Raw genomic sequence first — 23,227 nt, 5'->3', positions numbered from 1 at the left:
ATCAGATTAAAGCTGATCCCTGCAGGAGCAACGGAGAGAAACTTCAGAAGACCTAAGAAGACTTAAATCACAACTTTTGAACTCCTACGGCTGCCGAGCATGGCTCTGTCCAAACTTACCATTTGCCAAAACGCCGTGGGAGAACGTTTAGTGAGAGAAGGGATGTCCCTTGGAAGGGAGGGCCTGCCCCGCTCGGCTGTCTGAGTGTGCCCAGCACCTATGCACGACTGGCCTGTCTCCAGAAATGTTGGCCCCTGCAATGTCAAGTGGGTGGAAGAAGGTCTTCACACATCACAAAATGTCCAAAATTTCATTTCTTTTTTCCTCTCCCAAATTATCAGCTGCAAGGTATTGGTAACCATGAACTTTTGTGTCTAAATTGGGGAAATCAAATCTGATCTACCAGTGGTGTGACATGAAAACTTTCAGGAGCCTGGATTGCTGATCTTATCCTAACCTTGCGAACGGGATGAACAGGATGACAGTAGAAATGTTTAGAGCTCTTGGGATAACCTCGACCCTATTAAAATGTTCCAGTCTATGAAGTTGTGCTTAAAAGCATCAATGAAGAGTCATTAATGGCAGCCCAGTTGAGATTCTAGCACTGTTTTTGCAGGGGCAGAAAAAAGCCCTTGTTGCTGTATAGCTATAAATGTGGTTTATTATTATTAATAATAATAGAAACACAGTTTATTATTGTTATGAATAATAATAATAATAAAACAGCAGAGGTAGTAGGCACTAGTCTCTCTGCGAGAAGGCGGGTACCTAAGTGTCCTGCTTTCGTAGTTGGGCTTTTCTCTGTTTGCAAGTCCCTGAAACCAGCAAGAGCTGCTGATGCCTTGAAAACCAGGCATCTGTGACTTATATCCCTAATCTGCGGGCTGACAGATTTAAACTGGGGTGCTACCATCTCAGAACACTGGCCTAAAAGGAGTAATAATTTCTGCTTTTGCATGGGTCACGGGCTCCCGTTACCGCGCCCTGGAGCCAGCCATGCCCTGAGCATGCAGAACGGGTGCCGGCTGCCGTTCTCTGCAGAGACCTTGCTTAGCCTTCGCCTTCGTTAGTGACTTCAGACACACGCTGCCATGCTGTGGAGCACAGCGATGGCAAGCAAAACACTGGGAATCCGAGACTTGGAGCATCGTCTCAAGCTATGGTTGAGGAGGCTCAGCAGTAGACCTGCTTCACTGTTATTTGGTCCTATAGGCAGTACAGCTCCATATGAGAAGTAAACGGGTATGCCACCCGGTTCTGGAATTTCCAATGGGTTATGCCTAACCATAGCCCAGGATCTCACTCATCGCAGACTTGGTCATTTTGAAGACTTTGGTTTAGAAAGTCAGCAGCTGAAAATCTGCTTTTCCTTCAGTAAACAACAAGTATTCAGTGAATGAACTCAGGCCTGGGAATGTGCACCCTTCTGCCTGGGAATCGTGGGCTTGACCAAGAGGAAGACTGAGGCACAAGGGATTAAAGTTCTTTAATTTTGCAAAAATTAGCCTACAAGGCTCAGGTGTAGGGACTGGAGCTTTCTCCCCTCAGGTCTCACCAGGCACAAACTTGCACTGATTCTTGCCCCCTCTCTGGGGACCAGTGGTAGTTTATCACCTGCATGCCATCATGCAGAACTTGGAAGAAATCCCACTGCTGAAAAAAAGAGGTGGTGTCTAGTGAAGTTTTATAGAAAAACTGGAGGCAGCCCTAAATGGCAGTGTAAGTACCACTTAATTCCTACTTACCTTACTACAGAGAAAATGCAGAAACTCCCTGAGATATTATCTATGTCAAATCAAGATGCTGAATGACGGAGTTACAGAACGGTTGAGGTTGGAAGGGACCTCTGGAGATCTAGTCCAAACAGCCCCCAGCCTGTCCTGGCATGCATGGGGTTACTCCTCCTTAGGAGCAGAAGGTGTAAACCTGCTTGCAGAACAGCTGTGCTGAAGCAAAATTTTAATGTGGGTAACATGGAGCCTCTCTCTTCCCCCTTGCCTCAAATCCCATGCAGATCAAGCATTCCCCTTTGCTTCCCACACTAGCCCATTACCGTGCTGAATGGCTGCTGTAGCTGCAAAACGCCAGCTGATGAGGCTCCCTGGCTTGCTGAGTGTCGCCTGCAGCACAAACACTGATCTGGAGGCCTGTGAAAGCAAATTACAGACCCAAAGACCTCCAAAATAGCCCTCTTCTGCTTCAAGGAAGCTGTTCTTGTCAGACAAACCCTAGGCTGGGATACACAGGGAAAAAATAAAAGGACAAATGTCAATGCAAGTAAAAGCCCAGGAGGAGTTGCTGGGCTCCTCAGCTCTAATGCACAACTTTTAGCCACTCGACGCTCCCAACAGAAGCAATTAAAAATTTCTGGGACAAACACTGAGCTATCCTGCTCCACAGATGTTTCCTCTTAGCTCTACTGGACTCGAGTCAACGAAAACGTGGCAATATCTGCACAGCAACACATGGAACTTTCCACCAGCCCAACTGGGAACAGGAGCTGTCTTGGTTGAAGCCTCTATTAAAAATCTCTTACTGCTATTTTTGTTTGGGGATGGAGGGGATGGGTTAAACGGAAAAAAAAACGGGCAGCCCAGTCCTCGACATGCCTGAGAACCACAGCCTCAGAGGCTGCTTCCAGATGTGTCGGCCGGGACAGCTGTAGGCCCTTTTCTCCCTATCAGAGCTCTGATTATTCCCTGAGGAGATGAGTTGGTGGCAGTGAATCCCCAGGGACTGCTGAGACCCCCCTGGAAGCTGTTGCTTCTGGCTTGGCCCACTCCTTACAGCTTGGGGGTAGAAACAGCCCCAGTCAGAAAGTGGCAGGAAAAGGACCTTCAGGAGGTCCTTTACGTCCCCTGGGTCATACAGATCCCACAGAGAGGAGGGCACGAGGAGGCACTGCTGACATTTGCAGCGTGGCAGCTCACACTGACATCTCTCCTGCTGACTGGGGAAGTTTTTATTCCCCCCTGTTTGGTGCCTGGGGCAGCCGTTTCTGCAGGCAGAGCAGCTCCACAGACGTCCCCGTGCCCAGCACAGATGCTCACGTGCCAACCGTTCACTTTTCAGGTACCTGAGCACATGGCCCAGAGCCCAGGTGGGCTCCGTATTTCCCTCCTCTAGTAAGAAACATAGAGGGAATGCATGCACGTTCACCTCCTCCAGGATGCCAGGTAATGCCCTTGAAAACATGGCAAGGCTTTTCCCCCCCAACTCTCAGAAAACATTTTCTTTTTTTTTAATTTTAAAAGGAGAGGGGCCATGAAACCCAGTGGCCATAGAGCCAACAGTATCATCAGTAACTTATGGAAATGGCTGGGGCTCCTTCATTCAGCTGAAGGCTGCGCAGAACCACGTTGATTAGTAGTTAACACCTTACAACATTCACCCCAGAGGTAGCGCTGGGAAGCTTTTGGGTACCCAACCACAGAACTACAGTAAAATGGGCAACAGAGAGGCAACAGTCCAGAGAACAGCTCTGGCTTATGACCAGACCTCATTTAGTTAACTATTTTCTGAAAAATTAAACAATACATGATGAAACAAAACAAAACAAAACAAAACAACTAATGTAAATGTTTTTTCTTCTTTCAGCTTTTTTTTTTTTTTCTTCCACACTCTTGCAAGTAGTTTTGCCCAGACAGGAGCAGACCACAGCTATTGTAAGAGTCTGGTAAGTTAGTCTTTGCCCAAAAGAAAATTACTCTGTAGCAGGGTTTAAAGATAATTATACATATTCATCGTCACTTCTTCTCCACAGTAGTACGGGGCATATCCTATATAACCCATTATGAAAAGTACTGAAAAAAAATCCCTTTGAAACAGACATCATATGCCAATTTTATGGATTGATTTTTATTTATTTTAATATGACTGTTCATCATACAGTTTAATATAATGGCTACCCATAGGTGCCAGGCACACAGTGACATTAAGGGTACCTTGTACAATCACGTTAGCTCCAGGGTAAGGGCTGTTTGTCATCTGAAGGATACCATATATTTTAACATGATCGTGATTATTAATTTAAAGTTGTACCATGTTTTGCCCTAGATCTGCAGTTCTTTTGCAGAGAATCTTCCCCTTCTGCCCAGCAGTCCCCATCTTCCATTCAACAGAATTTTACTAATCTGGCAGTAGGAAATTAAAATAGGAAATTGAGAAGTCACTTTGAGTAAGAGCTGAGTGACTTCTGGATTACCACAGAGCTTCTGCCTTAATGTTTGTTCGAATTCTTGAAAAACAGCTGTTTCTTCAGACTCCCCCATTCACTGTTTCCTCCTGCCCCACAGGAGGAAGAGCTCTTGCTCGTTGCTGCACCTGCCAATTGAGGCAGAGCACCTACTGCTTTGAAGGCCTGGGGATGGCCTCAGAACAGCAGCCTTCTCCCTTTTCCTAGCTTTGATGAAATCCATTTGGAATCTGCCTTTGTGAGAATGTCACAGAAGGACAAGGGCACCCCTCTTATTCCAAGCCATACAACTGTCTTGCTTTGCAGACACCTGCATTTCCTCACCGTGTTACTACGCCCTAGGATTCAGGAGGACAGGGGTGGAGATGGACAGCACTGTCACGCAGCTCTGGCCTCAGTGCAGGATGCAAAGGATCATTCCTGACAGCAACTGCGCTTTTCCAGCTGAATCACTGAATTCCTCACAATTCATTTATTTTCCCTCCTACATTAGCTATGCCTGTCTCCCGAAAGACCATGAGATTTCAGCTATGTTACCATTGTACCCACTGGCAAAGGGACTCTGCTAGTAAAGAAACCTTGGTTTAAAATAGAAATTGGAAACTTGGGACCATGTTGTGTTTATAGGAAAACTTAACCGCATTTAATTCAAAGAGAGATAAGATAATTTGAGGGAAGACTTCTGCCAGACACAGTTTTCTTACCCCAGTAAGGAAGAATTATGTGACCGGGAAACAAAAATAAAAAAAGAAGTCCTGAAAGGCCCCAAATCTGGCTTGTGCTGCACACTGAGCACATCCCCACACCTGGAGGCTACACCAGGCAATTCCCAGGAATTGCATCTATTGCTCTTGCCGTGCTTCTTATGTGCAGACACCCATGTAGGTGGAAAGCACCACAAATTTGCTTATTCACACTTCAGCGTAGCTTTCCTTAGGCCTAGGAACATTTTAGAAGCCTCTTAGCTGGAAGGGTGCAGGTACTGGAACAAAAATATCCTTTTTCCATATAAAAACAGACAAGATTGCACAATCGAATTAGAAAACCTTTGAACATTTAATAGAAACTCATCCTAGAAATCCAACTTTTTGCCGTGTGGTTCCCAAACTCTCCTCTTCATCCAAAATCTTCTGTAGGGATGTGTGCAATGATTTGCCTACTCTCTTTCCTGTCTGCAATACAAAGAAAGCAAAACAAGTCTGAGACATGCTCGTTAACAGGAAGATAACTCAAATGGAACACTTCCTTTGACAAATATTTTCCCCTTAATGATTAATATACACCAGCTGGTATAAGAAAAACATGCTTTAATTGAGAAAAATAATACTGTAAGTCTCAATTTAATTTTTGCAAAGAAGGTGTGCATAAAGGTAGTGCTCCCCTTCTTCTGAAAGGGTCTCTGTGATCATTAATGCCAGATCCGAGCACCACTGGATTGCTCGGGGTACAAGTTAAACTCCCACTGGACACAAGCCCACACTCAGATTAGTCAGCACACAAAATGAGGCAGCTGAATCCTGAAACTACAGTATTTTGTTTCCTAGTTAGACTTCAGTGTGGAATGAGATAGATGATCAAAGTAGTGGCTCTGATTAAAATTTTTCTTCATTTAGTTATCAGATGATCTATATGGGAGTGAGCTTCCACCACAAACCTGTATCTGACATAAACATCCATCTCTTCATAGCAGCTGTACAGACTAAACCTCAGCTCCTGTATGACATTTAGTTAGAATTTAGTTAGACATTTACTTAGACTAAAAAGCCATCAGGAAGACACAAGTATTGGACACAGTTGGTTTCCCCAGGATGCCAGATTGGACATGAACTTCCTCTGCATCTACCCAGATGTTAAGTGGGGGCGACTTCACTAAATGCAAATAAATACCCCATGGATACACCAAGATTAGCACTATGGATTTACGGCATGAAACAGATAAGTGCCTTATCTACTCAACATGGAATTTCATTTGAAACTAGTTGTTTTCAAGCTTGGCTCCAATTTCTGCATTCCTCACTAGAGCTATGCTGATATTAGTTTTGGATCTCTAGAAAACAAAGACAGTTTTAAGTATTTAATTTTTGTTCTGACTCAAAGTTCAAAACTCATTTCTGTCTACTGCTTAAGGCCAAGGCCAGGCATGAGAATTTATACTGGAACTCAGAGTTTTGAGAACAGCCTGAAGAAATGTTTAAAATTGAATTCTCATGTGGATGTGAACAACAGTCAGATAACAGTATTTTCATGGGGTAGGAGCAAATCAAAAACTCAATAAAGTAGCAAAGACAAACAATAGTAAAATGAGAACAGTAAGCTTATCACAAGACAAAATGAGTTGTTACAACAGAATGTAATGTATGAGCACCTTGAAGTACCATCTCTAGTTCTACAGGGACGTTTCCCTATCTTCTCTGATTTTCAGGGGAAAAAAAAAAACAAGGGAAGAAACATTCCCTAAAAATGTCTTAAAGTTTATCAACCTATGCTTTACAGCTGTGAGGTGCTTAACCACAGCAAAGGAAAATTGTATGCATTAATGTAAACCACACGTTTTAGGCATACGGAAAGTTTTAAATAACTTCCATTCCTATGAGATTCTGTTTCAAAGGAACTGCCTGGGACCTTCAGCAAGTCCCTTTGTGCACTAGCAGAACTGCTGGTGCTCTGAAGTCTTTATTGTAGCTTTCCATAGACTCAAGTTCCAGTTTGTTCACTACCATCCAAGACAGAAACTGCTCAAAACTCACCTCCATCATTTCAAAGATACTCTCTGGATCAAGGCTGCCTTTCCCCACTTTCTTCATACAAGTGAGAGCACCTTTGCTGGTCACAGAAATAAGCAGGCTGGCCAAAGAACAGGCTTCTTCCTGAAGGGTGGCATCCACCACATGCCTATACCCAATCTGCAAGTTAGTGACAAGGTTACATGTTAGTTTGCAGATATCTAAGCTCTTTTGGAGAAGCTGACAGCAGCAGCCAACTCTGCTAGCTGATCTCCAGCCTGCACTGCAACATTGCATGATCCTTGGTGCTGTTGAGAGGCTGAGTCTACAGACAGCACAGTCCTCAAGAGCAGCTTCTGAGCCCAGTCTGGGTGCACGTACGTAACTCAGGTGAGCTAAGCATGGCACTAGGGTGAAAGGAAAAGAAAGTGCTACGCCCATAAACACAGAGCTGTGTCCCCAGCAATATATGTCCATTCTGTGACTCCAGACAGATTGCTCAACGCTCACAACCATTCTCATCTGTTGTAATTTACTGAAGTATCTGCTGCTCTGCCTCTTGAGCAATGAGGATGAATGCATAACGAACAATTCTGTTGGCAAAAAGGGATTTGAAGAATGCATGAAGTGGCAATCTGCAAGTCAGAATGAGAAAACCCTTATTCAGAAAAAGCTCCTTCTAATCAAAGTAGCAGCAAGGCTGAACAAATACATACACATCCTGGACACCTCTCATTTCTGCAATTCACAGTTTATCTCTAAAGAAAACCACAGAGCAGTTGAAGCTCATGTGGGCTGAAGTCTCCAGGCAGAAGGTCCAGTTCTGTCCAGCTTACTTTGCTCAGCGTGACGATGCAGGGCACCTCGTCCACGTTGAGTCGAATACAATCGTAGGGGTCATCAGAGAGCTCAATCTCCTTAGAGCCTTCTTCCACCTCCAAAACACGCACTTTTGGTATTCTATGGAAACAAAAGTACATGCAAAAAAAAAAAATCACTCTCGGAACAGATAATGAATACAGGCATCCTGTAAGTCTCAACTCCAAGAAATGTCCTTTTCTCTAAACAAGGTGAAATGTGAGAAGAAAAAAATAACCTAGAATGTTACCAAAGTATTAACAATTAATCCCCTGAGCCCACGTAAACATCAAGTGGGAAAATATTTCATCATCTATATGCATCATTCAAAGCATTAGATTTTAAATTGAATTCTGTACTATGTCATAGGGGAGCAAATCGAGATTCAGTGCTGCCTTTCAGAGCTTATACATTGCAATTTTGAATTATTTCTGCATAGACTTCCTTAGCAAATAGCAGATGTAATCAAAATGGAATCCCCTCATACTGCGGTTCCCCTGCTTGCAGACAGCAGTGAGGCTGTCAGAACTACAGCATGACATTGCTTGGCAAAGTCACGACACCAGCACCAAAAAACCAGCAGCAAAGCTGCTCAGGAGGGATGACACTAACTACACAGACTGAGGGAAAGTGCAAAGATGACACCAGTAAAATTCCCCCTCTCTAGCAGGTCAGCAGCATACTGTCATTCCTGAAATCATCATAAGTCTCTACTACTCTAGAGCTAAACAAACAAAAACAAGTACCAGGGATAAAAACCCAGAGAGAAGCCCAAGACACTTGCTTGTCTATTGTGAGTGTCAAGATCTTTATCTATGAGCTACACAGGCTTCTTCTCAGTGGTGAATACCCTGCACGTTATAGCCATTTAATGGCAGTTCTGCATGAGATTTGATACAGCTTTCTTAGCATAATGAATACAAACACTTATAATAATTTAGCAGTAGATGGTATTTCAAGAAGCCAAGAACTCCAGGATCTTGTATCCCATTTTTTTTTAAATGGTCACTTGCCTTTCCCACCCCAAGTTGTCACAGCTGCAGAGAAATCCAAGTGTCCACCAGGAAGAGCATTGCATCCACTGGCAAAAGGGATAGGCAGACCAGACACTCTGCCTTACTGGCCAGTAAATCCACACACAGAGCTCAGCTAAACTTCTCCCACTTTTACACATTTGCACTTGAGAACATAAAATACTTCCAAGACATCCCTGGAAAGCCAACTTCAGTAACCCTGTGGAAGGCAACCACAAATTGTTTCTATATTAGTACTTTTACAGTAGAATTGTGTCATATAACTAGACTCTGGAGGTTACATTCTTTTACACATTCTCAACCGGACCTTTCCTGAGAGAGAAGAATATTGGGAGTGATTTAATGAACTTTATCTGCACCAAAGGAAATGGATTTTTGTTATTCCCTGAAAAAGTATTTCAGTTATCCATAGCTAAGAGTCCTTGAGGCAAGCACTTCACAACAGCTAATCTTGCTTAGGGAGAAAGACAAATTCTCTACATGCTGTGGACCCAAACCAAGCTATAAGCTTTCTGTAAGAACAACAACTACATCATAAACTTCTCCATGAAATGACACTCAAAATGCTTTGTAGAACTATATAAGAACTCAACAGAAACGCAAACCCTAGTCTTAAACTAAAATATCCCATTAAAATTGTTGGAGTAAAATCTCAAGGTGACTAACCCTCAAGCTACATGGGCCAATAGACAACAGCATAGGCAAAAAAATATGAGCCAAAGCAGTATTAAAACTGAAAGGAAGATGAAGAAATCGTATGTTTGATACCAGAGCAACACATGCTCTGCAACAATCAGACATAGCATCCTAAGCTGCCAGAATTAATACCTGAAAAATCCCCGCAAGAAGCTGTTTTAGCAAAAAATGGAAGAGATAAATGCATGGATCAGAATTACTGCATAGGCAGAAAGATACCTGATCAAATACAAATGTCTCGAGAGCATAGCAAAGTGGGGGACGTACACCCCAAACCAAAGGATCCTACTGGGCAAAGCTGATAGTGTTTGTAGCATAAGGACCATTCCCAGAAATCCTGAGATTTCTTCATGGTTTGTGAAAAATTATCTTAAGGAAAAAAACTAGCTGTGCATGTTTATTCTGCACGCGTGAACCCCACAACTAATGGGTGCAGAAATTTGTGCAGCAGTTGAACACTGCTCTGGAGACCCAGCTTTCCTACTTATGCTGTTAAAAACTAGGTAGCTTTTGACCTTTATCTAGTTTCTATCTCCCCAGTTAAGCACACCACACAGGCCTGAGTTTAATGTTAAGTCCTGGAACTGAAGCTATTTGTATATTTAGGCAATACCTGCTTTGATCATGGATAAATACAGCCTTAAGTGCTTTGGAGACACATAGTTAAGAACAAATTTTGGTATCTGCTACCTCTCAGACACAGTTTTAATTCAGTTTTTAGAACATCTTGAGCAAAGGACAATTATGAAGATTAAATATTCCCCCTTAAAACAGCCATATTTTAATTGCTCCAGGTCTGAATGGGACACAATGAGTCAGGGCAGAAATGCAATGGATTTAAATCCTGTAATTCCTATGTAAAGTTCCTGAAGTGCATTTATTTAGCCCTAAGGAAGTGTGTCTCCTTGGATATTGTAAAATGGTTTCATTTTAGCTAGATTTCAATGACCAAGTTGATGATGCTGAGCTTTTCAAATGCCCATTTGAACACTAAAACTAAAAAGTTAGGACTTCAAGGCACAAAATAAAGCACAACCTCACAGCAGCCTGAACTCCCTGCTTCTGGTTCTGATTTGAAAACCCTTGTAACAAAAGCCTGGTTGTAAACAAACTATGAAGAGCAAGTAGGACTCTGAAAAAAAGATAGAGATGTCAAGCTAAGTTCAAAGCACTTAATCTGAAGTGATCTTTAAATTGATTATAAATCTTTAAAATATAATTATTCTGTGAAGCCTTAACTGGACAATAATATTTTAGGAAGAGTAGACAGCTACTCTAAACAACCTTGCATTAATCCAGAGGAAATTCAGCAGATACTAAAGCAAAGTGGGGATAGTGGATGAGGCTTTTCACTTTCATAAATTCCATTAAATTTCTGAGTTCATTAATTTTTTCTTTTTTTTTTTGCCTTCTTAAAGCACTTCAAGATTAGTCACACAAACATTTCTTGCTTAAGTGAACAGAGTGGTTTCTTGCAGGTCAAAGTCAACAAGCTTAAAGTTATTTTAAATTGCACAGTATTTCATTTTGATAGCCTACTTTCGTAAGACTGAAGATGTGTGTCTACAAATCAAAGATTATATAGGAGACAGTTTTTGGAACAAACAAAATTAAGCAGATCATTAAAACAATCACTGTCCATGTTATCTGTCTTCCAACAGCAACATTTTTTTTCATATACTCTTTTGTTTTTATTAAGTATTCTGGTTTTATTAAGAATCTGGTTAAAGCAAGGAAAGAGGTTCAATTATATTGTAAATAATGTAAATAACATAAGTGTCTTGGACCCGCAAACCAACCCACATGGAAGCAACTGCTTTAACTGGGAGTTTTGTATCATGGCAGCTTGCATACAAAGATGTAGGCACTTCTTCTTCCCCCTTCAGTGTACTTTCACATCTTTGGGAATTATTGCATACATAAGAACACTTAATGCTATAGAAACAATCTACTGTTAAAAGGTACCATTGAGCACCTGACTAACGTGGGAAGTTTCTGAGCAATATATACAAGTTTTAGTCTCAGAGGGATCTCTCCTCATTAATTGAAATGCCTATGACCTGACATACTGCCTGTGTCTTCAAAAGCATATTTTTCTCTTCTTTCTGGCATGTTTTTTTCCAGCTCCAGTGCTGTGTACTGATTCCCTAATGAGAAAGTCAGAACTGTGCCAGGGACTTCCGCAGAGCTCTGACTTAGAGCTGCGGAATGACGTGAAATCCGCTTTGGAACATCTGGGCTTGTAACAGTCTAACATGTGCAGCTCGTATTTTTGCTACATAAGATTTCTCAGAGCCCTTCACTAGCTCCTTTCTCAAAGATGCTGTGAAACTCTGAACTCCTTTTCATCTATAGTGAAAATAAAAATATCAGAAAAAATATTTTAATGGATGCTATCCTCAAAATGCACAGAGCACTTAGTGATCCTACTTCATTTTGTTCTTCCATTCCCTGAACCAAAACACATGAACCTCAGTCATTCTAAAGGCACACCACTTCCTCCTTCCCACAAACTCCCATCACCATTTTTTCCCTTAGCTTCACAAAGAACTGTGGCCTAACAATAAAAGAACATCACAAATGGGAAATTATAGTTATACATTGGTAGTTGTACTGACAGAGGCCTTCTTATTCAGGATCATCACATACTTGTAGATATGATGACTTTCTGACCACAAAGCATCAACTTGCAATCAAGCCTAGGGCCAGCATAAGCTTTTGAGGGGCAAGGACTTAGCTACAAGTCTGAGTGTAACTGAGCATATAACTAATGGTGAAGATTATCAGAAATTGGATAAACTTCTTTAGCTCATGTAATATTCATGCAAACAAACTGCCATGCATCTGAATGAGAGTTGCTTCTGACTTCTTTTAAAAGAAATTAAAGATGCTTAGCTCACAGAAAACACTGTTCTCATTTTCTCTATGCCACTTCCACCCAAATGAAAGAAGATCTGTGCTTTACCTTGTGTTGAAGAGAGCTGCCTTCACTGCCAGAGAGATCGCATCAAAAAGGTTCCCACCGCATTCCAGTAACTGAGGAGCAAAAAAATAATCTGTTTAAAAGAAGGTATGACTAGGGCCTACACATCAAAATTTTATTTTACTTAAACTTACTTTAAAAGGAATAAAAACAATAACCAGAAAATATACATATTTTTAAAAGTTGTGTTTAAAAATCTATGAAAACAAACGCTACGTGTGTCAGCTTCATGCAAAATAGGTGAGATAGAGCATGTATCCATGCTAACACTTCAGAACAGAGACTGAAATGAAACTGCTAGTTTCAACCTCCTCTTTGTGCTAAGGCTGTGAACTAGATGACGACTAGAATCTTTTTGATAAATTTGATCAACATCAAATCAAGAAAATTAGTTTGGTGTTCTTCATTTCAAAGAAAAATCTTTTCAAATATCACCTAGACAAGTCCAACCGATCCCACTGTTCTCAAAGTAATAATGCAGAAATCACAAGCTGTACAGCATGGAATTATTTAATAAAGAAAGCTGATTATACAATGTATAGGTTTGTATAGGTACATCCAGATTTATTCACTAATTCTTCTTTGCAAAAGCATTCATCAGGAGGTTTCTCTTGTAGTTTAAAAAGGTCTAAGGAAATCCTATTTCAAGGTTCACTTGTGACAATAACATATTTTGGATAAAGCCTTAAAGGGGAGCCTAGCTTGTTTCTCCCTCCCCGCACCTTGGCATCAGGAGAACAGCCAGAGGAAGAGAACTAGCACTGCACCCTGTATAGAGGCACGACTCCCACAACCATTAATACCTTCTGCAAGCTGATAGATAGCTCAGAAATGTACCTGGCCAAAGCCAGGCAATAGGTGTCTGACAAGCCCCACTCCACGCTGCCTGTGCGCATGTGAACACAAAGCCCCAGTGAGCACTCGGACCTGTGTCGGCAAGAATGTACGGATGCTTCTCCGTTACATCCATCTGCTGTCTGTGATGAGAGCAAAGTAATTTTGCAAAACTGATTGTTCTTCAAAGCCCATTTAAGAACGAGGTAAACTCTCCTAATGGGAACAAACCAGACTAAATTGTGGAAGAAGTAGAAGAAAAAAATTAGGATAGAAAGCTGAATACAAAGGTGATCAAATTATTCCTTTGAAAACTGCTGCTAGATACAGGGAGGCTAACTTGTCCCTTTCAGTAGTTATTGGATTTTACTCAAAAATGCAATAAACTCACAATATCTTTGTTACTCAAACACAATAATGGGAAGTGCCTTTACTGTTGCTAGGGTTAGGTTATGTTGAAGCTGCTATTCTGAAGTCTTATCCACAGTGCAGTGGCACCTATAGGGTAAGGACCTATTGTATGAAGCATGATACAACTCCTCCAAACTGAATGAACACTCTCTTCTTGGCTGAAGCACATGGTGCTTGGGGACCCCCCTCCTGTTTTTTTTTCTGAAGAAGGGAAGAAAGGGTGTACAGCTATTCAAACTGCAGGAAGCAAAGGAGTCTTCTTTTAAAGACACATTTTTAATCTACTGCTAGGAAAAATATTGAGGGTAGCAAGAAAGAAAACAACATTGTAGGCATCTCATTAAATAAAGTCTTTCCTCAAAAAGGAGAGGTTTCCCTAAGATATTTTTTCAGACAGGGGGAATAGGGAAAGAAAAAAAAAAAAAACCAGAAATCCTCTCAAGGGTGCTCAGCAGGGAACTACTAAAATTTCAGTAAAATCTAGCAATTCTCTTCACACACACACACACACACACACATAAATGTGCTGGAAAGGGGTGGAGGAATGGAGCGAGATTGCACTAGTTTAATTCTCCCTGCTCAGCATGGCAGACTGCTGGGGCAATTTATGTGAACAAGGCTCTATGTGTGTCAAACACACCATGACAAAACTCCCCAAAGCTATTTCTGAAATCAGGAACTATGAAATGGGGAGTGTGGGGTAAGAAAGAGCAGGGAAAGAGACTGTGGATGATAACAGATTGTAGTTTTGCAGTACGAGATACTCCATATTCACAAGCTGCTCACAGGAAAGTGACCCCCTCTTTTATTACTAAAAAAGATAATACATGTATTTTGAAAGTACAAGGCACATTGCAGAATAGCAGCCCAGAGCCCACATGAGCATGCACAGAGCTAAGTTATCTTCTTTCCATTCTGAGTACCTCCCACATGAATACATGCAATTAAACCACCTTTTGAATACCCTGACCACTAAAAGAGTATTTGAGAGTTGTTTTTAGCTTATAAGCTGCCTGATTGTTTATATTGCTTTCTATTTTGAGAATGAATATCTTAAGTTCTGTTTACAGATAGGAGCTGAATGTGGATGCTTCTATGAAACTGTACAGTTGAAATACATAGAATTGGAATATACCAGGTTCACAGCACTCTTGTGAAGTTTTTGTCTTTTAGGGCAAGAGATATGAAAATTATTATCTTTTTATCTGACTACAAGATACCAATATTCTCAAGTCTTATGAGAGAGATTTAAGGACTATTTTCCTCTTAACTTAACTATGCACATAAGCACTCATGTGAGTCATTTCTAGCAATTTAGACAGAAAACCTCATCCAAAGGACTCTCATCAAGCTTTCTACCTCAACGGATGGAGAGTAATTTAAAATATTTTTAATTAGTACAAGTATCATACTTCCATATTAAAACAGGGCAAGCATTTGGCAGAAAAAGATTGAGGAAAATCTATAAGTATCAAGCACCTGTATCTAGCATAAACACTCTGAACCATGTGTATATGCAATATAAATCTATTTAGAAAACAGTGCAAATATTTCAAAACATTAGCATGCATATGCATTAGCACAGCATACACGGACTTGGGAAGAAAAAAACAGTGAGAGTCAGATGTTAAGTGTCTTCACTCTAACTACATCAGCAGTTCTTTAGGGGGCTCATGCAAAATGTTACATTAAAAAGACTCACTAAGCTTAGAGTCCTAGAAATGAAGAACAGATTTTGTTTATTGGTACTCTAAATAAAGCAAAACATAAATCAAGACTAAAATAACTAGACTAAAAGAAAAGACTAAAAACTTCAGGCATATTCATAATTCTCATACAACTAGCTGTGTTAAAGGCCAAGGCTTGTGCTCTGTAGCTGTAGAGACCAACACATTTGTCCAAGAAGAATCCAAGAGCTCTAAATTAGCAGTACTCCCTCATACAAAGGTTGTACACAAGCATTTCTGCAGTCAACTTTATGACACTGTTTGTTTATACTGCAGAGGCAGTACACTGCCTAAACAAACACAGCACTTAATATTCTGTACCTCTGCTCACAACTACCTAGTAACTGAGGCCACAGTGTAATTTCTCAGAACTAGCACTTCATTCTCTATTAAGCTATGCCAGGCTCCAATCAGCTGGGGCTGGAACTGTTAAAGCACACAGCAGTGGTGCATAGTCTATTGTTTTGTATGCAGACTAAATCACAGTATGTACCACTTCCACTAAAATTAGGCTAATGCTACTGCTTTTCAAAAAGCCTAATGGACACATTTGCAAGTTTATATAGGTCTCAGTCTGAATGTTTCTGTTTTGTTTAACAAAACCCTGTATTTGATGTTTTTGTCAATGCATCTTATCGTTTTACAAATCACTTCAAAGACATTAACTGATTTCACCAAGTAGGATTCCTTGACAGTTTTATTTACACATTTGATAAGTGGGAATTCAGTCTCGGACCCGTAAGAGCTGGAAATAAACCTCAAGAGAGGAGAGTCTTTGACTCCCAGACTTCTATTTTAAATCCCTATGACAAAAAGCTTTAAATATGCATGGAATTGAGCTGCTGCATGCACAAAGTTTGCATGCACAAAGTTTAATTTTCATCTTTTTAGTAAGAAAAAAATCAGTTTCTTTTGTGCATTCCATACTCACACAAAACTTTACACTCAATTTCTATCAAAAAAGTGTCCAAGTCAAATCTACCTTCTTGTCAGAAAAGCTTCTCATTTATTGCATGAGGACTAGGATTAATAACAGCGTCAAGGGGTAGACATAACGGAAAGTGATGCTACCCTAACCCTTACATGTGTTCACTTACATTTAGCAGGAGACAGTTGCTCTTGGAATCTGCCTAGCTTTGGAACAGTTTGGCCTTCTTCAGTGGTAACTTCTTCATCAGTCTAAACTAACCAATCTTTAATCTAAGGCACGTTTAGACTATTCAGTGGTTCTTCACCTCTGCAGTGGAGCCACGGTCTCCAGAAGACTAAAAGAACGTGCTGCAAGTACATCTGGCAAGTAACTCCTTTAAGCAAATTCTCAAGAGGATGGCCATGCTGTGAACATTATGTTGCATTATATGAGAAACATTTTTAATATGACAATATACATGTTTATGTGAATTCAGTTAGTACCTTGAAGACTTCTTTGAGTCTTTTTTCATTTTTATTTCCTTACTTACCAAAACATCAACATAGAGAACCCAGCAGTGCTCTCTGGGATTAATACAAAGTGATTTCAAATCTATGCAGCTCTCACTGCTAAACGCTCTGTAGAGGGTATTTGCTATCTCTGTGCCAAGCTCTTCTCCTCCCCGGCCTTCAAATTCAGGAGTAGCATTTGCAGAACTAGACAGAGAATGGAAAAAAAAATCACTTCTGAAGCAACTGCTATCCAAAGAACATTTATTAAATATTAAGAATAGCTAGGAATTTATTTACACAAGCATAAACACACCATCTGTAAAGAAATTATCACCATTCTGCATAACAGTATCATAATGCAGCTAATTAGTACCTAGGTTGGTAACAGCACATAGATATATTCAATTCTACTATTGTCGGTAGTAGTTCCCAAGTTAGAATTCACTGAGTGTTGTCTCAAAGATTATTTTTTAGCATTATCTTCAATTATATCTCTCACCCCATACCACAAAGGAAAAAAAAAATCCAAAATATTTATAAGTTAAGCCTGTTAAAGACGAATGTTACATTATGAAGATTCCATTTATTGGATAAGAAGAGGAAGATGTGACAATATGACAAGCGGATGCCTTTTTTATTATTTTTTTAAAAAGTGACATGACTGCCTGACTTTACTTGGCAATTTTGTTAATGAATGTATTCTCTGCTGTCAAGCTACTGTCCAAAAGCATCTCATTATCTTTTTTAATTTAGCTTAGAGAAAGCACCCACTAAAGGACATTTTCCCTCCTCATCCCCCCCAAAAAAATGAAAACAGAATGGACAAAAGTGTGCAGTCTTCACTTCCCCATTTCCAACAAAATGAACTTTGTTTACAAGTAGCCATGCAAGAAAGCCTTTGGGTGCCACGGCCCTGTACTGAGCTAAGAACAAATTTCTAATCAATAAAAGATAACAGGATTATACAAAAAAAAAGAAAAATCTCTTCAATTTCCAATGAAGTAGAACAGAAATGAGACAAACACATAAATGACAAACACATAAACACAAACACATAAAACACAAAATAACAATCAAGTGTTCTGAATCTCTCTACAGAGAGGGTAAGAGCATTCTACGAGCTCCTGCAGATCTTACTCTCAAACTAGCCTGACCTCTTGCTTTACAGGACTGTGTAGAACAGATGGCTCCCAAGAAGCAGTTTGATGTGTTCAAAATCTCTAATAGCAAAACCTTGAATTCCACTGGCTGGGCACCACCCAGCATCAATTTCTCATGCATATTTTGTCCCTTGCTCTTCCAAAAAGAACTCCATGGGAATGCAAACACACAGCAGGGAACAAACTGTGGGAATATAGCCCTTCATCTAAAACAAACAAACATTCCCCATAATACCAGTGATCCACATTAGTTATGTATGTCTTATAGCAATCAAATGAGTCATATTAACCAGATTGTGGAATCTGTAAGGGAAATTCTTGCCCTCGGTAGGTCTCCTAACTTACGCTTTTGCAGAACTGGTGAAGATTCAGGAAGCCAGGAAGAGTACATGGATTTTCTAAGAGTTAGTTCAGTCTGCTGATAGAAGGGACAAACTAAACACAGTGATGGTGGTAGGGAGATGGGAACAAAGTGAAACAAAAATTTGCCATTCAAGCTCTGATCTATGCTTCCAAATTATATTTGCTACCTTAATGATTATTGAAAGTGTGACACTACTACTAATATCTGTAGTTGTGCAAGATTAGATTCCAATTCCATAAGGTAAATATTATTTAGATATGATCCTTATAATTTTGGCAATACAGCTAAGTCTGGCTTTTAGGTTGTATTAAACAAGCACTAAACCATGGAAGCAGGTTATATACAAATCAACAAGACTGCTCTGTTTAAACTGTTCTGTTTGAAATACGGTTATACAAGCATTACGCTTCCAAAGAATAATTTAAGAATTATGCAAACCTCAGCCTATACCACATTATTATGAAATACAGTAGTTTTGGACATATAGCCAGTTTGTTTGCCAGCTGGTATGATTCCAGTAGGATATCATTGCAAGTTTTAGTGCACCTTAATTCCATTACTGTTTTAATGTATCAGGTTCCTTTCAAAGGGAAATAAAGAAAAAAAAAAGTTGGCAGGGTAATATTAAAACAACTACATGGTAAATACTGCCACCCTATGCTCATAGAAGATTAGTGATTTACACTGGGTAAAAATAAAAATAATAATAAAAAAAGGTTGCTTAGCACGCTAATAGAAGAAAATTCCAAAAAGTTTTATGGAACATAAAGAGCATAGTAGTGGCCAAGTAGAGCACAAAATTTCTGCTTTCAAAGAGAATATAACTCTAAAAAAAATTCAAACAGTTTCAGTTTCCCATTGCCTAATCTAGGCTCCTGCTAAAGCAGGATACTTCCACTAAAGGTTTCTCCTTTCAAAACTCTTGCTGTTTTGTTTCAGATCATACATTTTGTTCAAAGCAGTTCAGTTCTTCTCATCTGTGGCTCCAACCATTATGATTATTTACTTCACAAATGATAACTGAAACATGAAATAAAAGAATCTCTGAGGCACAACTTCAACATCGAATGCAGGGCATCAAATTCTGCTCAGTTACTACCACCCAGTGGCAGCCTGGGAAAGCACCAGCAGTTACTATACTGTCAGCATCTCACTTCCCTTGCAACAAACAGTTTGTGACAACAGAACATCACATTTTACCCACAGGATATTTCTGGAAGCTAGGGATGATCTTTCCCTGATCACATAATTATTATATAAGGGTAGTCACTTCCCCCAAACTCAGGCTTTAGTTTGTAGTTGTGTTGTTATGGAAAGTGAGGACCGCTTTACGCGGTCTATACATCTGACAAGATCTGTGGTGCGCAACATTACTGCACATCTCCCCACCACCACTTTAAGAGAAGCAAAGATTACCAGCTACGAAATACAACCTGACATTAACGAGGTGAAGTTCTCCTAGGATTCATTTACACGTGAAAGTAGCACCACAAAAATGACCTCATACCACAGGCTACCTGTTTGTATACAGAGCTGTCCCTGCTGAGCCACTGACCAGCCCCACCACCTGAACGCCAGACATGAAGGGCTCTGCTGGCAGACCCGGCTCAGTAACGGGATGACACTAGTGCGAGGCTGAGCTGAGGAGCAGGGCCGAAGCTTTCTGCCTTTGACTTGATTCACATCCAATCTACCAGGAGCAAGGAAGTACAATGCAGGACATGAAGTTTTATAATGCACAGTCAAATCGAGCTCCCTTCCGCAACAGGACTGCATTTGAGAAGGGTTTCTTCCTGTCCAATGCTTCTCTAGCAGTAGCCATAGACAAAGTATTAATTTACAGGTAAAACCTTCCCTCCACAAAACACAGGTTCCAGAGGGAACCAGCATCTTGCAGTGTACAGAGGCATCTTACATCAGTTTGCATAATGAGAGAAACATACAAACAGTAAGGGTGATATAGCCAGTTAGATGAGGAATACTACCAGATATTTGCTTCCTTAGAGGCTCTCATACATGCAGATGTTTATAATCTGCATATTGGTCTAGTGTCAGAGTTGAAAACTTATTTTGAAAAGTTACATGCAGAACAACTAACGTGTCAGTGATAAGGCTTTCACGAGCAGGTCCTCAAAAAGCATTATTTCATGAAGAAGGAGAGCTTTAGGAAGTCTGCAAGACAGGGATGCTGTGCTTTCAGACAGAAAACGGTCTGTGATAAGGTGTCACCTTGCTATCTCAAAGCAACCTGAAAACAGAAGTTTCCAATATTCTTCTACCCTCCTTCATAATTTAAGCACTACAAGGATTAAGGACAACTACTACTCCATTTGCAGTGACCATTACAACCATGAGGGCAAGTTAAATACAGGCATAATCAAGCTATTAATCTTTTCCTGCTGTAGTGATGCTATGCAATTCAGCGTGGTTTTATTTAACCTGGTTCATCCTTTAACTCCTACCTCTTTGCTCATTTTGACTCTGCAGAAATTGCATAAGCTTTCTGAGCCATCTCCACTTCTAGAATAGCATGCTTTTATTATTCAGATCCTAATAGCAGGTTGGTAAAATTGAGATATAAAATTGAAAAGCATAGTAAAGGTCTGATCAGCCATTTATTCCAAATATTACATCTTTTTTTCTTCTCCTTTAGTGTACTAACCAGTCAACAAAGAATTCCAGGTAGCCTTCATCTGGCTTCTCCAACTTTGGTGCACCCATTTCAGCTTTTACGCCTACCAAAATATCAGTGTGTCCCTGTTAACACAAAAGACATATTATACAAGGGGAAATATATTCACTTCCTTAATTTGGACACCTACAGCTATTTGGCAATTTTACCTCTCAGTTATTTGCGCTTATCATTCCACTACAGGGAGCTTAAAAATCACACTCAGTATAAAATCTTCCTTGTGTTAATAAGACATTGAGTATCTGCAAACTTTTATTGTTTTGGTTCTGGGAATACTTACAGCTGGAAAAACATTTTAACATTGCAAAGGATGTTTTCTTCCAAGTCAAAACACGCTGGAAGTAGCCTTGTGCTATTCCAAAAGAAGTAATTACTTTTACAGTGATTAGGCATAACAGTGATTTCATTTTTTCCCAAGATTAAGTTGTAAACTATTTTAAACAACGGGCTTTCCAAACATACTTTACAGTAAACGCAGTTGAAGTCAATGAAGCCAGTCTCAACAAGTATATTATGTAGCCCTTCATTATTACCTTAAGGGACTATAGTTTCAGCTAGTGATGGGTGGATGCACACGCCCCACCCCTCCCCCCCAGTTTTGGTTTAGCTTATCAATACAATCTCATAACCCAGAAGCCTACACCAGCCAAACACAATTACCCACCAGCTTCACTCTCGCAGATCCACTTGTGTTCGATACAACATCTGTCTCCACCTCAGCACACCTGTAGTCCTCGCAGCCGCGGCCATCTACACGAAGGTCCTCCTAAAGACAAGGACCAGCGATTTGGGGGTCTTTCCTGGGGCCGCCCGAGCACTGCCCGCGGCGCGCCCTGTCCCCTCACGCTCGAGGGGCCGCCGCAAGGCGAATCCTCCCCAACCAGACCCCCTTTCCCGGGGTAAGAGAGCCGCTACCTGAACGCCGTGCACGATGTAGAGCTTCTCCGCCTCGCTCAGCACCACCGACGCCATGGCGCGCTTCCGCTTCCGCCACGGCCGTTACCGGCAACAGCCGCACGCGAGGGAGGGGAGCGTGCGCGCATGCGCAGCCCCCGGCGCGCGGGGGCCGTTGAGGCGGGGCCGCCCCCGCGCATGCGCATTACCGCGCGCCGGCAGCCATTGGGCAGCCGCGGCCGCCATCCCTCCTCGTGTGGAGTCTGTGCGCGACCCTCCTTTCCTCCCCTTCCCCTGGTTGTCACGAGCGCGGTCCTTCCCCCCCCACCACTCCACAAACTCTTTTCATGGCGGGTAGGCAATGGGGGCTGTTTCTCCCGGCTTTCTTTAGGCTCTTGGCTCGTTGGGGTGCAGTGAGCGGCAGCCCCCGGCGTTGCTGCAGACACGGTGCCCGCCTAGCACTTTGGGCAGTGCGCCACCCGAGAAGCGAAAATTCATTCGGACCCGAGAGGGTGGTTCATCGTTCCCTGCCTGCCCTTTGCCAAGGTAACAGCTACTCCGAGGAGCTGTGGAAGCACATGAGTGTTTGGGAAGGGCCTGCGCAGTGTTAAGTACCTTAAAAAAATGAGAAGATAAACGTTTTTTACCTCAGAAAAGAGGTCTTTGAGTGGCATGCAGCAATCACCGCAGGTTGGTACCAGAACGGGGGAAAAAATGTTCTCATTAGGAGAATGCTGTTGTTACTGTGCCAGATATCCCTGGGAAAGTAGCATGGGAAGTGCAATTAAAAGCTCATATTACATGTTAACGCAAAAATTAAGGCTTTTTGACAGCCTTCATTGTTTCCTAACAGTGATTAATGTTGTAAGCTTCATGTTCTTGGTATAGCTCTGGTGTATTATTTTTAAATTATTTTCAACATGTGAGTGAAGAAGAGCCACGGCTTACAAGGGTGACTTGCGACCTTGGTGGTGCAAAGCAAGAGGTTCTGCAGGTGCTTCCCGCTCCCCTTGCCCAGGCTCCTGGGTCAGTGAGGTGAGGGAAGCGTTCCTGGCAGTGCCTGCTTCCGCAGGGAGCGTGGAGGCATTGCCGCGCTCTGGTAGAGTGAAGCACATCGGGGGAGTTTTGCTCTGGATCGCTCTCATCGAAAACGCTTGGAGTCGGCCTGAAGTGAGTCAGGTAGTTGCACAGGTAGATGCCCAGCTAGCAAATCTTTCACGTTCATGGGGAAACA

At 41.3% G+C, this 23,227-nt stretch overlaps 1 protein-coding gene across 1 annotated transcript; it reads right to left on the bottom strand.

The window, feature by feature from the left end:
• Positions 1–5,232: 5,232 nt before the first annotated feature.
• Positions 5,233–22,150, bottom strand: EXOSC7 (exosome component 7). The gene is made up of 8 exons (XM_010216450.2): positions 22,015–22,150; positions 21,764–21,865; positions 21,070–21,164; positions 16,922–17,087; positions 12,472–12,542; positions 7,755–7,878; positions 6,943–7,098; positions 5,233–5,367 (listed from the first exon to the last, which is right to left on the bottom strand). Exons 1-8 carry the CDS (start codon positions 22,069–22,071, stop codon positions 5,263–5,265), a joined length of 876 nt encoding a protein of 291 aa, XP_010214752.1. The 5' UTR covers positions 22,072–22,150; the 3' UTR covers positions 5,233–5,262.
• Positions 22,151–23,227: the final 1,077 nt, after the last annotated feature.

This window comes from Tinamus guttatus, unplaced genomic scaffold, assembly GCF_059628265.1.
Source record: "Tinamus guttatus ecotype Peru unplaced genomic scaffold, ASM5962826v1 Tinamus_guttatus_pri_ptg000115l, whole genome shotgun sequence".
NCBI lineage: Eukaryota > Metazoa > Chordata > Aves > Tinamiformes > Tinamidae > Tinamus > Tinamus guttatus.
Note: the sequence above shows the minus strand (reverse complement) of the source record. Positions and strands in the feature narration are given on the sequence as shown.